We start from the raw sequence: 14,399 nt of genomic DNA, 5'->3' as shown, positions 1-14,399 counted from the left end.
TCATAGATTAAGAAAAACAACAAAAGGAGAAAAATTCAGCAAACTCAAATCAACATTTGCATGTTAAATGTTAATTTTAACATGCTTAAAATTAAGCTTCAACCTAAAAAGAGTTTCACAGAAATACAAATGAGGAAAAAAAATAGCAAATAAAGGATAGGAATAAAAATAATAAAGGAATTCTGTGTATTGAATGGTTATCTCATCAAATCATGAAAGCAGCAGAAAGACAAAAATAGTTTGAGAATGGAATCTGATCCGCTTAGAAAGCTCTGGCTACCAACAACACACAAGAACTCTAACGAGGAACCTCTGTGCAATTCAGTAATTCTAATCACTTTGATTACCAAGAAACATTCTTTTTAGTATCCTGATTATGATTTCCCCTTGGCCTGAACAACCCAGTGATTTCTGAGAGTCTCTATAAAATTAATTGCAATGAGCAATATGAAGTTTGCTAAAAGACCAATACATGTGTTTATGAAAGTTCTGGAGAGTCACAGTGATGGGATATATAGCTTGTTTGTCCTATTTAGTGACATAGTGAACATACTTTATGAAATGTCACTGATTCATCACCTTGGTTCTGCTGGTTAACTGCCCTCAAATGGGAGTCTTATGAAGGAGCTAGTATTCCTCCAAAAGCTCTGAAAATAATTTTGTTATAATAGCAGTCATCAAAATATACCAACAATATGTTTTTAATATTATGATGACAATAAGAAATACATGGTACCAAAAATAGGCTAATCACTTCTGAGCAGTTTTTGTGTACCAGGCACTATTCCAGACAATCTTCTTAGATCATCTTTGCCCCAGTTTCCTTAGATAATTCTGTTATTCTCCATGTGCAGACAAGGAAATAGAGGCACTGAGAATTTAAGTACCTTTGCTTAAGTCTCATCCAGGAAATTGCAGAGCCTAGACTGCAAAGCCAGATAATACAGCCTGACTCCAGAATTTGACCGAGTCATCATTGTGCTAAACTGTCTCCCAATAAGCCTGAGAAATACCACCTGCCCAGCTTGGATCACAGGCATATTGGTGCAGTAAAGGCTCAGAGGGGTCCATAGGAAACGTTTGGTAAAACAGATTGTGGGAAACATTGTCCCAAAACATGAATGGTATTCACATAACAATTCATTTGATTCAGTTATTTTCTTATTCTTATGCCTTAGCTATAAGAATAATGGGCTTTTATGACTGCAGTATATTAACTGTTGAAATCATATTTCAACTTCCTCATTTTGCAGAGAGTTTAAATAACTTATACAAGGTCTCATAGTAATAAAAAGTAGTAGCTGTAATAAATGTGTATTGAATACTTACTGTATGTCAGGCACAGAGCTTAAACATTGCATATATTTTTATCCATGAGAAGGGAATTATTGTCATCACCCCCTTTTGACAGATGAGAAAAATAAGGCGTACAGCTAATGAGTAGGAAAAAAAAAGATGATTTGATCCCAGGTCTGAATCTCAAGCCCATGCTTTTAGCCACTTTGTGTAATGAAAATAAAATAACAGGAAGGCAGACCAAAGCTGAGTAATATCCTTGGGAAATAGAAATGGAAGGTAGACCACAGGTAGTTGGGATTTGTGGGCTGTCTTCTGTTCCAGGACTCCAGTGGAAAGAGATGTATTCCAGGTATCTCAGTTTGGAATAGTTAACATATTTTCCCATAGACACCTTATTAAATCTTATGGGAAGTAAATCACATGTATTCAGCAAACATGAAAGTGCCTACTATAAGCCATAGGTCTTCTGGAAACTTCTAGACTTAGTGATGCACTGAATTAAATGGGCATGCACAGGTGAATCTTATGGTGGAACTTAACACCACATTTAGCATTTTCTTTATTAGAAAATGTATGCCAAGTTCCAGTCAACCTAAAATTAAATATTAAAAGTACGACTTGCTCATAGTTGGTTGCTGCTTGCCTTGATCTTAATGAAGAAATTATTACTAAATAATTTTATTAGCTATTACTAGAAGAATGGTTACATTTTAATACATGCATGTTGGTGTGCAGTCGGTAGTTGCACTTAAGAGTGTTTTTGGATTCTAAATCTCTGAACTTCTAGAGATTAATGAAGTTGCTTGTGAATGTGATTAGTGGAGAAGAAGGCCAACTTATATAGGGATTTAATAATATTCATTTCATGAAGGTGGCTTCGTGATTTATATAACTTATATTTACAAACTCTGGCTCTGACTGATGCAAATTTTAAAATTGACTTTTCGTGACACTAAACAAGATCTGTCAAGAGTTCCATATTTTCACTTGTACTTCAGTAAAAGCAACAGAAAAAAAATTGGATATTATGTGTGTGTGTTTAACAAGATGTTAGTACATTTCTGATTTTAATATTCACTTCAGGAAATCAAGCAGACTCACTAAATATTGCTGATAAATTGCAGGGAATGTTAGCAGAGACATTTATTATCAGCCTTTAAAGTTCTGGGAGATAATCTGCTTTGGTGCAGCACTTTGATGGGACTGCCGTTTTTCAGTGGCAGAGGAGGAGTGAGAAACACCTACCTGGGCTACAATTTTAGAGCAGTGTCTTCTTTGGCAAATCCTGTTTTATTTGTGGAGGTGTCTGTTTGGGAGGAAGGTCATGGGGGCACACATGACCCACATCAGAGATGATCTTAAAATGGTTTATTAAACTCCTAATTGTCTAGAAATTCAAGTCAGACTGTTTGAAATGGGGACAGAGAAGTTAGACTTGTTATTCAGATATAGGGCTTCTGTACACCTCTTGGCTGGAGGATGTCTTCTCTGGGGCCTTCATTTCTTTATGCTCTGTCCCTCTTTGCAGAGTCCTCGAATGCCACCTTGCTGACCAATGCAGAGAAGATCGCCACCATCACCACCACACACACCCCTTCTCAGCAGGGGGCCCAGGAGACAAGGTCAGACATGGCTTTGGTTTCCTTTGTAAAAGGGGAAAAAAGTAACTCTCAACATGACAGTTTCTGTCCTTGATTCTCTCAGTCCTAATGGGTTGCTCTTATATTTGTTTCTCTCACTTTGGCAGGAATACCACCAAACCAAAGCAGGAATCTCAGTTTGAGTTCAAAGCTCCCCAGGCAACACAGGTGAGCACCATTTCCCTTTTTTCTTTATACTTTGCACATTTCCTTCCAACTTTCTGAAGCTATTTTTATGGGATATTTTTTGAAGCACCTTTAATTTAAAAGAAATATCCTTTTGTGAGGGGACACACCAAATATGGACTTACAGTTGATTGTCTAGGAAACAACATTTTATTTTACTACCTTAAAATATTCCTAGATGGCCTTTTCTAGGGGGAAAAAAACACAAAATGAAAAGCAGTAATTGTCACAAGGATCAGCAGTTAGAGAAAGCAAAGCAGCCAATATCTACTCATAGTATTCATAGACATGCTTCTGCCAGGAAAATGTCTTTTTGATAAGGTGTTTCTCAGGCTTGGGAATGTAAGGTGAGATCCACAGAGCAAAATACCTGTCCTCAGCATGGTGAGGGGAGTGTGAAAATAATAGCAGGCGAAACAAATTTGAGGAACTTTGGGTGATGCAAAATTAAACAGATTCTGTTTTTTTTATTGAGAGACAGGGGTCTCGCTATGCTATGCAGGCCAGACTGAAACTCCTGGATTCAAGCAGTCCTCCTGTCTCAGCCTTCTGAATAGCTGGTAATACAATTGCCTAGCTGGGTTCCTTCTTTACTGGTTGCCTGGGGGCTTTCGTTTGTCCCTTCGTAATTTTCCTTGACCAAGATGGGGAGAGGTTCTGTTGGTATCCTCATGATGAGCCCAGCCAGCATTATTGGACACAAGTCCAGGAGGCTGGGCATCCAGCAGTCAGGTGGCTGGTATCATGTAATAAGGAATTGCCCTGCCCCAAATGCAAATCGCAGCCTCACTGATTAAATTTTAACCCACACATGTTATATTAAATACACACATGCATATAGACATGTTCATAAATGTTTTCAAATTCTGGATCTCTGACTTCTGAGATTAATGAAGAATCAAGATGATTAATAAACATTAGTCACCGAGAGGGGGATAGAGATTATGTCTTTTTGCCAAATCAGTGTAATAGAGAATGTGTGGGAAGAGCCATATGGACATGGGTTCTCCTAGAATGATTGCATTTAATTTCTTTAAATAGGAGCAAGATTTTTACACTGTGGAACTGGAAAGAGGAGCCAAGGGATTTGGTTTTAGCCTTCGAGGGGGCCGAGAGTATAACATGGACCTCTACGTTCTGCGCTTAGCAGAGGATGGTCCTGCGGAGAGGTGTGGAAAGATGAGGGTAAGTGGGGAGAGGAGTCTGGGGTAGGTGCAGATAAACCATCTGCAGTGACTTCTTGTCATATATGGTTAGAATGTTCATGTTCATAAGAATTACATTTTCTACAGCTTTCATGATTCTCTAAATGCATGACTCCTACCCTACCAAATATTTCTGCCTAAAGCATGATTAATTATAACTGCTAAAGTTAGGTGAACACTTTCAACTCTTTGGGGCTGAATAAGGGATTTAAATTACTTACAAACATATTAAAGTAGATACTTTCCAGAGCCCGCTTGTATAGTTCTTGTGATTAATCTCATGGGGCAGGCACATCACTTTGGCAGGAATTCTAGGGTACCCTGGGCTGCTTAGAAAACAGGAAAACCATGTGGCCCTATGGATTCTGGGCAGTGAGGTCTACTCATCCTCTAGCTGGTTACCAGTGGTCTTACCTTGGCTCAGAGAGAGCAAGTCTACTCTCTGCCTTAGCAAAGAGCCAGACATCTATGGCATGAATATTCAGAGTTGCTCTGTAGTACTTAAAGCTACAAATTTTAAATACATAAATGCCAAAAGTCCACTCTGTTTCGCTAATATCTGTTACTGTAGATGAATGTGCTGTTCTCCTGGGCAGATTAGATGATTAAGAAAACATAAATCATCTACTCATAGATAGGTCACATAGATTGGGACTTACCCATGGAGAGCCATTTACACCAAATTAAAAGAAATCAAGACAGTCAGGCCAGTAAAGGAAAAAAGTGAATGCAGTTGGGCCTGAGCAGAAAAAGGGAAAAACTGATTAAGGGTGAGGATCATAACACTTGCACGTAAGCCACCAGCTTGATGTTTAAGTTTCTTCAGAGTGAATTTTTTAACATTTTTGTAAAATTGAGAAGGTAGAGCATGAATATGTTCTAAGAAAATTAAACAGTGAAAAATGGTATGTAGTAAAAATGCAGTGTCCAGGGTCAAACAGTATGCCAGTTTCTCTCATATCCTTTTCTTTTGTATGTACAAGAGAAGATACATGATGGTACATGTTTCTTTTGTTTGAATTTCAGACATAAGGAATTTATTTTCCCTTATCTTTTAATCACTTTAAAAAGTTTCTGATCAAATGAAATATTATCATGCTATTTTGTATAATGGTGTATAGTTTACATGATAGGCTCACAGGTATTACCTGATTTGATCCCAGCAGCTTGGTGGGTGTAGGTGATGTTATCAGCCTCTTCTACAAGTAAGAAAGCAGATTCTAGGAAGTTAAAGTACTGTGAAAAAATCAGTTACCAAATGATAGGACTCAAATTAAAGTCTGTAGACTTGAAACTTCTGTTTAGAATATAAACTCTATTTGAGTGAGGAATCTGCCCTGTCTTATTTATTCTTTTATTTCCAGTGCCTAGAATAGTGACTGACAAAAAGTGAATGTTGCATTTAATGTATCAGTCAGGATTATGGTCTCATCTGAAGTCTCACCTGGGGAAGGGTTGGTTTGTAAGCCCACTCACATGGTTGTTACCAGGATTCAGTGCCTTACAGGGCAGTCCCTCATTTCATTATCTGGGACTCCAGAGCACAGCTCATAATATGCATCAGAGCAAACAAGTGAGAGAAGGAAAGAGGGCAAGTAAGACAGATGACAAAACAGTTTTATGACTGATAAACTGATATCATGTTTGCTATATTCTGTTTGTTAGAAGAAAGTCACTTGGTCCAGCTCACATTCAAAGGTTGGGGTAGATTGCACAAGTTGTGAATGCAAGGAGGCAGAGATCATGGGAGCCTTCCTAAAGCTGTCTACCCCAAAACATGCCCTTACTGCTTCTTTTTCCTTTATCACATAATTCGGCATACATGTAGTTTTCTAATTTTCTTGTCTTTCCTTTTTTAGAATATAATCTCCATGAGGGCAGAGATTTCTGTTAGTTTTTGTCACTGCCACATCCAAAGCAATAGATGTTCTGCCACATGCTTAATAAACATTCAGCAAATCCGTACATGAATTTTAAATCTCACTTAGTTTTCTTTTGCTCTGGCAGATTGGTGATGAAATTTTAGAGATCAATGGTGAGACCACCAAAAACATGAAGCATTCTCGAGCTATAGAACTGATTAAGAATGGTGGCCGCAGAGTTCGTCTGTTTCTGAAGCGGGGAGACGGCTCAGTACCAGAATATGGTGGGTCAAACTATGAAAACATTCCTTCCTTCCCTGGCATGACTCCATGAATTTGTCTCCAGAACGGCAGCAGGAAAGTCTTTTTTGTTTCCCCTATTCACGAGTGTCTTACCAGCCTCTCGCACCATGTGATTATTTGCCTCGCTTGTTCTGAAATCTCTACACATTTCATCCTTTTGCTTGCTTACGTGGACTGGGGCATGGCCTAAGACAAGATCTTTATAGCCCCCTTTCTGATAATCAGAGAGAACATTTTGTCTAGTCCGACCAAGAGCGAAGGAATGTTTGTTTGAACTGTGCCAAACTGTTCCTCAGATCCAGTTGTTAGCACAAAATGACTATATACTCCTTTTAAGAAGCAGGAAAGCAGGTTTCCTGAGTGATATGTTGAGGCACAATTATTTTTTCCTTTTTGGTTACTTGGTGTCTTTATCTAAGAGGCATGAAATTTTGAGAGATTTGGGGGCTTTGCTCACCTCCGTTATGGTCTGTATAAAACACTTCTCCATCCCCCCAACTGGTCTCTTACCCCAAATCAGACCATGTGAGCCCACTACCAACCAACAAACAAACAAGAACTGTTAATATACTAGCCATAATGTTTTTAAATGATAAAGGATGAAATAGATTCCCAGTGCTCATCATGAGGGAAACATGTGACTATACCTTTCCTATGAGGAAAGCCAGGTTATACATAGAGTTCCTTTGTCATATCTTTAGACTTGATTTGAGTAGACAGCAATGATCTTTACATAGCTTAGTGTCTGATGGCAAAATATTGTATATGATAATAATTATGTCCTATTTGAGATTTGTGTTTAAAAAAAAAAAAAGCTATGCCCTAGATGTAGGGCTTTTTTTCCCAACCAAAGGTCTACAAAAGTTTCTATAGAAACTGTGATTGAATAGTCCCCATATACGTTGGTCCCCTTTATTAGGGATTTATCTATTATCACTCTCTTTTCTGAAAGTCATTCTGCACAATTCCCAGTTGCATTTTGGACTTGATTAGATGTTTAATTCAGATGCAGCTCAAGGAGAAGGATAGCTCCTTGGAGGGGCAGCCTTCCCAGGTGTTGGACATTTGTACAGGTGCAAAATACGAGGGGTCCGAGGTATAGGGGGAGGGTGCGTATCAGATGAGGCCCCTATAGACATGGCCAACCACAGGGGAAGCATTTTGACAGCATTTAGATGCCGTGGCTGTGCACTGTACTAAACTTCTGACCATTAGGTGTATTGATACCACTGAAACTGTGTAACATTGTCTCCCTTTTCTGTCTTCCCTATGCTTCTGTTGGATGTGATATTTCATTTGAGAGTCATCGTCAGTAACCTGTGTACCTTCTCAAAACCTATGTCTGTTGCACTGAGGATGAAAATCCAACACTAACAAATGTTCTTTGGGCTAAAAATAAAGATCATTTAAATACACGGTTTCCCAAGGGTTGAACCTGCCAGGGTTGTGCTACTGTAATGTCTCCATGCGTCATTTGGACTAAATCTCTCCAATTCCATTGATTAGAGTCACAAATGGGTTATAATATGTTAAGTTCCAATATTTTTCTGACTTTATTGGAACCTGCTTCTCTGTGAGGCTATTTTTGTAATGAGTTTTTTGTACTTAATTTAACTGCCGCGGTCTTTGGCGGGGGAGGGAAGGGATTTTGTTCTTTTGTTGTTTATTGTTAATGCTCTCCTATGCCAGCCTGTCATTGTTCCAGTTGTTTGAAAAAAAAACAAAAAACAAAAAAAAAAACAAACAAAAAAAAGGATGCATTCATTGTCTGGGTTCTCGAGTCACCTGATGGCTGTCTAAAAATGTCACTGTTCCGATTGCGGTCTCTGCAGCCTTATTTGAGTGTTGCCTTAGACTGTCTGACTGGACAAATAAACTCTCTTTGCCCTATGTTAACAAATGCAGATTTTTTTTCTTTCCTCTGTGTTATAGGGAATCTAAATGTTCAACTTTTTCTCTTTCTCTCTTTCTCTTTCTCTCTGACTGTTCTTGGTGCTGGGCCCTCCCTTCCACAGCGATGATACCTCCTAATATCGCTGCATGTATGAGAAATGAAAAGCTCGGGGAGGCTTGCTTCTACCTTATGGGCCATAATCAAACTACGGTTTGTAGCTCAATCAATACTAGGTGTTTCTGTGCTGTGGCCTAATTTCCTCATTGCTTCTGCTTAGCTCTGTTTTGATATGTTTGGCAATTCATTCTGAGCACCCTGCGTTCTTTGAATTGTAAGTACACCGCTGACCCCATTGAAGTGTTGCCCCCTCTTATCTAAAAAGTAGGCATAAGAATCCAGTGGTGATCCAAGTACCTTCCTGAATTCAAATCTTCAAATGACCTCTGTTAAAAACCTGTTTTTTGTTCATTCTTGTAGCCAACCCATCATTTAGAAAGAATGACCCTTATATCATGGAGCCCTATATCATAGGGCTTTGCTACATGGGAAGATGAGATTTCCTGCTTGGTCAGGTATCTCTTTGCAAAGTACAGTCCATGGGCCCAATCCTGTCCATAGCCTGTTTTTGCAAGTAAAGTTTTAATGGCACATAGCTACACCCATTATTTTTGTGTTGCCTGTGTTTTTATGCCACAGTGGCAGAGCTGAATAGCTGTAATAGAGATGGTATGGCCCAAAACACCCAAATTATTTACTATTGCCCTTTAGAAAAAGTTGGCTGACCCCTGCTTTTGGCTTTTCTCTTGCTTTTGTTAAAAACCCACTCTAGGTTTTGGGAAGTTGTTCATGAAACAGATTAATTGCTAAATATTGACCTTGTTGCCTCATGAAAGATCCTTCAAGAGCCCCAGTTAGCCCTTAGTCTCTGACTATCATATGAGTCTGCCCTCCACACTGCTGCACCTTGTTTCAGGCGCTTTGCTTGGAATAGTGTCATGTGGATAACTTCCTGGGTTTAGTTGCAACAAAGCGTCCCAGCCTTGAAAAGAGCTCTTCTCAATTCAGGACACTGCCTAAAACATTTGCACTGTCATTTCAAATAATGAATAATGATAAATAGGGCCATTATGGGCTGCCCTGCTTTTAAATCTGTGGAAACCTTGATGTTATAGGAAGCAGCCCAGTGACTCCAAGCTTTTACATGTCATTATGACTACATCCCATATCATAAAGAAAAAGTGCCTCTAAACTGAAAATTTTATCTGACTCCCATCCAATCTCAAATGTGTACCTGACAGCCTCTCTTCCCCTCCCTTTTATCTACCAGAAAATACATTTTAAAAACAGTTCCTTATTTATTTATTTTAAAAAAAAGTTCCTTATTTTTTTAATGTACACAAAAGTAGAGAAAGTAGTTGAATAATACAAATAGAACAGTTTAATGGGCCCTTGCAAACTATCCCATTTGCCAGTCATCAACATCTGGCCAGTGTGTTGCCTCCGTAATCCCCTTTGCCTGCTTCCCTGGATTGTTTTTTTAAATAGAAGTATACTTTTGCATACGGTAAAATGCATAAATCCTGAGTATACAGTGCAGTAGATTTTTTACTTCTATATGTGCCCATTTAATCTCCACCCAGAAATGATATAGATGATTCCCACCCTCCTCCAGAAAGCTTCCCAGGTGCCCCTCCAGATCAATACCCTAAAATATTTTTAGATAAATCAAAGCAAGTGTTCTTTAAAGCAAAGAGTATTTTCTTGGGGGGTGGGAGGGGGTGGACGCGGGGGAGAAGGGCTGGGAGGTGGGAAAGGAAGAACAAGGGATAGCTACAGAGAGGAAATGTTGATGCCTCTAGACACAGACTATTTGGATTGTGCCTTTAAAAGACTCAAATCATGACTGATATTTGTCTGTTCTATGCCTCGGGTATGGAGAACAGTCAGCCAGCTCGACGCTGAAAGCCACAAGTACTAGTTTTCAACCCTAACTACATGCAGTTGTCCCAAAATTAACAAGATTCAGTTGGCTTTGAGTCTGACTGCTTTAACAGTTGTTTGCTTGTTGTGACTAATGAGGTCTCGAGTGTGGGTGGGAGCAGGGACAGGAGCCGAGGAACCTTCCTACCCAACTGTTGCTCTCCTTTATTTTCCTGGCAGACCCCAGCAGCGACCGCCACGGCCCCGCCACCGGTCCACAAGGTGTTCCGGAAGTGAGGGCCGGGCCCGACCGCCGGCAGCATCCGTCATTGGAGTCCAGTTACCTACCCGATCTTCACAAATCATCACCACATGGGGAAAAGCGGGCACACGCGAGGGATCCGAAAGGCAGCAGGGAGTATAGCAGACAACCCAATGAACACCACACCTGGAATGGGACTTCGAGGAAACCGGACAGCGGGGCATGCCGACCCAAGGACCGGGCGCCGGAGGGACTGAGGGACGCGCAGGCCGAGCGCGCGGCGGCCGCCAACGGCCCCAAGAGGCGGTCCCCGGAGAAGCGGAGGGAGGGCACCCGCAGCGCCGACAACACTTTGGAGAGGAGGGAGAAGCACGACAAGAGACGAGACGTCTCTCCCGAGCGGAGGCGAGAGCGGTCACCCACCCGCCGGAGAGACGGCTCCCCCAGCCGGCGGAGACGGTCTCTGGAGAGACTCCTGGAGCAGAGGAGGTCCCCCGAGCGCAGGAGAGGAGGCTCGCCCGAGCGCAGGGCCAAGTCCACCGACCGGAGGCGCGCGCGCTCCCCCGAGCGCAGGAGAGAGCGGTCCCTGGACAAAAGGAACAGAGAGGACAGAGCCAGCCACCGAGAAAGGGAAGAGGTGAATCTGAAACAGGATGCTGGCAGAAGTTCCAGACATCCCCCGGAGCAGAGAAGGCGACCTTACAAAGAATGTAGCACCGACCTCAGTATCTGAGACGCTGAGTCACATTCCAACCTTTACCGTGTCAAAGGTTCTAAGAGGAAGGTCACAAACCTGAAATTATTTAGTTTCTTACCTAATGAAGCATCTGACACCTGATGATCCTATGAATAACAACAAACATTTTATGCATTTGAAATCTTATAAGAAAAAAATATATGAAAAGTATTGTGCCTGATGTATCATATTAAAGAAAGTATTTTTAAATGCATACTTTTTTGGAAATTATTTGCCAAATGCTGGCCCAAAGGGATATAAATTTTGTTTCTACGTAACCTGTAGAATCGTCAAGAATTGTTCCCGTTTTTGGGCAATCTTTTTCTCTCCTGGTTAAATGGGGCTGTTGATCATTTTCTCTAAGTAAGGGAATTTATTGATTAAGTTTAATTAATTTGATATAGAGTGTTATGTAGTGATGTAGTGCTATACTGTAGTCAGGAGTTTTTCTTAAAAGCAGAGAGCAAAAAGGCAAAGTTTTATTTGTAAAAGCTGAGGACCCTTTGGGATGGATTAAGTTTGCCGATGATCCTAAAATTAAGCAAACTGTATGACAAGACTACTATTGCAAATGAAGGATATTTATAGCTAAACTGCGCAGCACAAAGAAGTTTTATATTGTGAGTTATAGTTGGTTCAGAAAACAGTTTGTACTCTCCCTGGCCCAGGAAGGCACAGAGACAAAAAAGTCGGCTACCTTTTACCCAATACAGCCCAAGCACAGACAGTCAGGTTCATGATCATCTCCAATATCTAATAAAATCTCATTTAAGGCAATGCCATCACAGCTTTGCTCAGTTACTACAAGGAACAGACAACAAGTATCTTCCGCGTTGTCTGATTGGAGGCTGAATAGTAGATGGAATGGGGACAGCATGCCTGGTGTGAGGAAGACATAAGATCTCCAATTTGGAAAGCATGGCCCCCCTTTTTAGTATAAGCCCATGGTTGCCCTTTGCCAAACTGGGGAGGAGGGAATGAGCGTTGGTGGAAGGAACCTCTCTGTTGATATTTAAAGAATTGAGGGCTGTGGGTATTCATTCTTAGAAATGCCAATTTCACCTTGAAACCATAGTCCCAAGTCTCTAGGTTGGTGGAAGGGAAAGAAAGGAAGTGGTCCCAGTGGTTCTAGATCTGATTGGGAAACTTCTGCCTCATGACTCTGTCCTTTGAGTCTTTGGACAGCAGCACAAAACATAACGATTTTTCTTTTTGAACAGACCCATTCTTTTTGATACCACAGGAGTTGTGGTTGGGTCGGCCATAGCCCCTGGATGTGGTTTAAGTGGATTACTGCCTAGCTGAGCCAAAATGTTTGCTTGTACCTGTTGGACCACTACAGCAAACCTGCTTACAGTGCATTGTGTATTTCTGTAGTACTTTTGCATTTTCCATACAGACAGAAAACTTTGCAAGTCAATCACTGTTGTTCCCATGGTACTGTAAGAAAAAAAAGGAAAAAGAAAAAAAAAAGAAAACCAGCCAATCATTGCGTGTACAGAGCTAAAAATTGTAATTAATAGAGCCTGTTGGAAAAAGAAAACAACTGTTGCCTTTTTTTCTTGTATAAAAGAGAATTTATGACAAAAATTTAGCTGTGAGGAATGTGATATGTGTTTATATTTCTGAATATGGAACAAATTGATTCATGGGGATATATTTTAATGTAAACTAAATCAGGTATGTAAAGTTGTTTTAAAATGGGAGACTATATAAGTAATTCTCTAAAGCTTTAGTTGGTTTGAATATCATCATTTCCTCCATGGTGAGCCTGCTTGTGAATTATTAAGCACTTGTTGCATTCTCTGTTTTTCACTCATTTATTTCTTGCAGTGTGCTATGGACTTAATGCTCTTTCTGTATTGATGAAAAGCAGTATGTGGGCCAATCTTTTTATAAAACACTATGCATATATAAATATTACATTGTTCATAGCTTTATTTGACTTATGGGTTTATATATAACATTAGAATGAGTAGCTATAGTTGTGTGGACATTTATAAAAGAAGTTCCTTTCCTGGAACAGACACAATACACATTCTATAGCTAAAAAGGAGGGAAAAGTCTGTGAATGCTATTTTTATTATTGAAGTTTTCCATACAAAGCATACATTGAGCTGTAGTAAGGCTGAGGAAGAGTACAACTGAATAATGATGTTCTTTTCCATCAAGTTCCTAAGAGTCGACTTGGAGATTTTATTCCCAAGACTCTACTGCTAGGATTCTTCTCACTAGTTCTAACAAAATCTGTGATGTTAAATGACTTATACTCTCAATTGTGGTCCAGAGTTTTAAATAAATGAAATCAAGGTGGATTTGGGGAGTATATCCTGAAGTTAACATCTCAATGTCCTTCTTGTTGTAAGATGATAATTTGACATTTTTAAATCTATGTGCTACCCACCTGGGCTTGTCTCAATCCGTGGACTTTTTGGTGTGGCAGTTTCACCTGAATTCCACACATCATGTTTGTTTGGAAATATTGTACTGTATAGGGACTATGCATTAAGCAGAAAGATAGAGTTTTCGTTGAACTACTGTAACCTTAAATTGGAAACTGATTCTTGTGAACCTACTTTCCTTAATCCCGCCCCCCTACTTAATGTAAATGTCTTGATGAGAGATGATGGATGAGTATTTTGTATGATGAAATCAAACAATTTAGGCATTTATCTCCCTCCGTTACACAGTTGATGCCTGAAAGAATGTTGAGGGGGAGGACTCAACACCCTAATTGTATTTTTTAAGTTTCTTTTGTGAAAGATTTTTTAATGCATTTTTACTGTAAAAATACATGGAAATGTATGCATTCCACAACCACTATTGCTTCTGCATTGATATCTTCCTTGTCTCTATGTTGTCTCAAATGTATCAGGGTCAAGTAATCAACTGAGGGCCCCGACTCTAACACAATGAAATGCCATTGTGCTGAAAGAGCGGGACCCATGCCGTTGCAGTAGCATAGTGCCTTGCGACTCAAAGCATGGTCTGGACCAGCTGCCTCATCATCACTGAGAAGTTTGTTAGAAATGCAGACTCTCAGTCCTATTCCAGACCTACTGAGTCAGAATGTGCGTTTAATAAGATCCTCA

General features: G+C 40.0%; 1 protein-coding gene across 14 annotated transcripts in view; it reads left to right on the top strand.

The window, feature by feature from the left end:
- Positions 1-14,128, top strand: part of MAGI1 (membrane associated guanylate kinase, WW and PDZ domain containing 1) — a 677,859-nt gene extending 663,731 nt beyond the window's left edge. For 7 of the 14 annotated variants that reach the window (XM_012469458.2, XM_012469429.2, XM_012469417.2 and 4 more), the window contains 5 exons: positions 2,828-2,921; positions 3,047-3,107; positions 4,167-4,310; positions 6,338-6,476; positions 10,550-14,128. In XM_012469458.2, the coding sequence (XP_012324881.1) occupies positions 2,828-2,921; positions 3,047-3,107; positions 4,167-4,310; positions 6,338-6,476; positions 10,550-11,304 (1,193 nt within the window). In that variant the 3' untranslated portion in view covers positions 11,305-14,128. Of the gene's footprint in view, positions 1-2,827; positions 2,922-3,046; positions 3,108-4,166; positions 4,311-6,337; positions 8,396-8,510; positions 8,600-10,549 lie in introns of those variants that run through there. The other 7 variants (XM_012469472.2, XM_064367317.1, XM_064367316.1 and 4 more) reach the window with 3 other exon arrangements.
- Positions 14,129-14,399: the final 271 nt, after the last annotated feature.

This window comes from Aotus nancymaae, unplaced genomic scaffold, assembly GCF_030222135.1.
Source record: "Aotus nancymaae isolate 86718 unplaced genomic scaffold, 86718_ANA_hifiasm-v0.15.2.pri h1tg000067l, whole genome shotgun sequence".
NCBI lineage: Eukaryota > Metazoa > Chordata > Mammalia > Primates > Aotidae > Aotus > Aotus nancymaae.
Note: the sequence above shows the minus strand (reverse complement) of the source record. Positions and strands in the feature narration are given on the sequence as shown.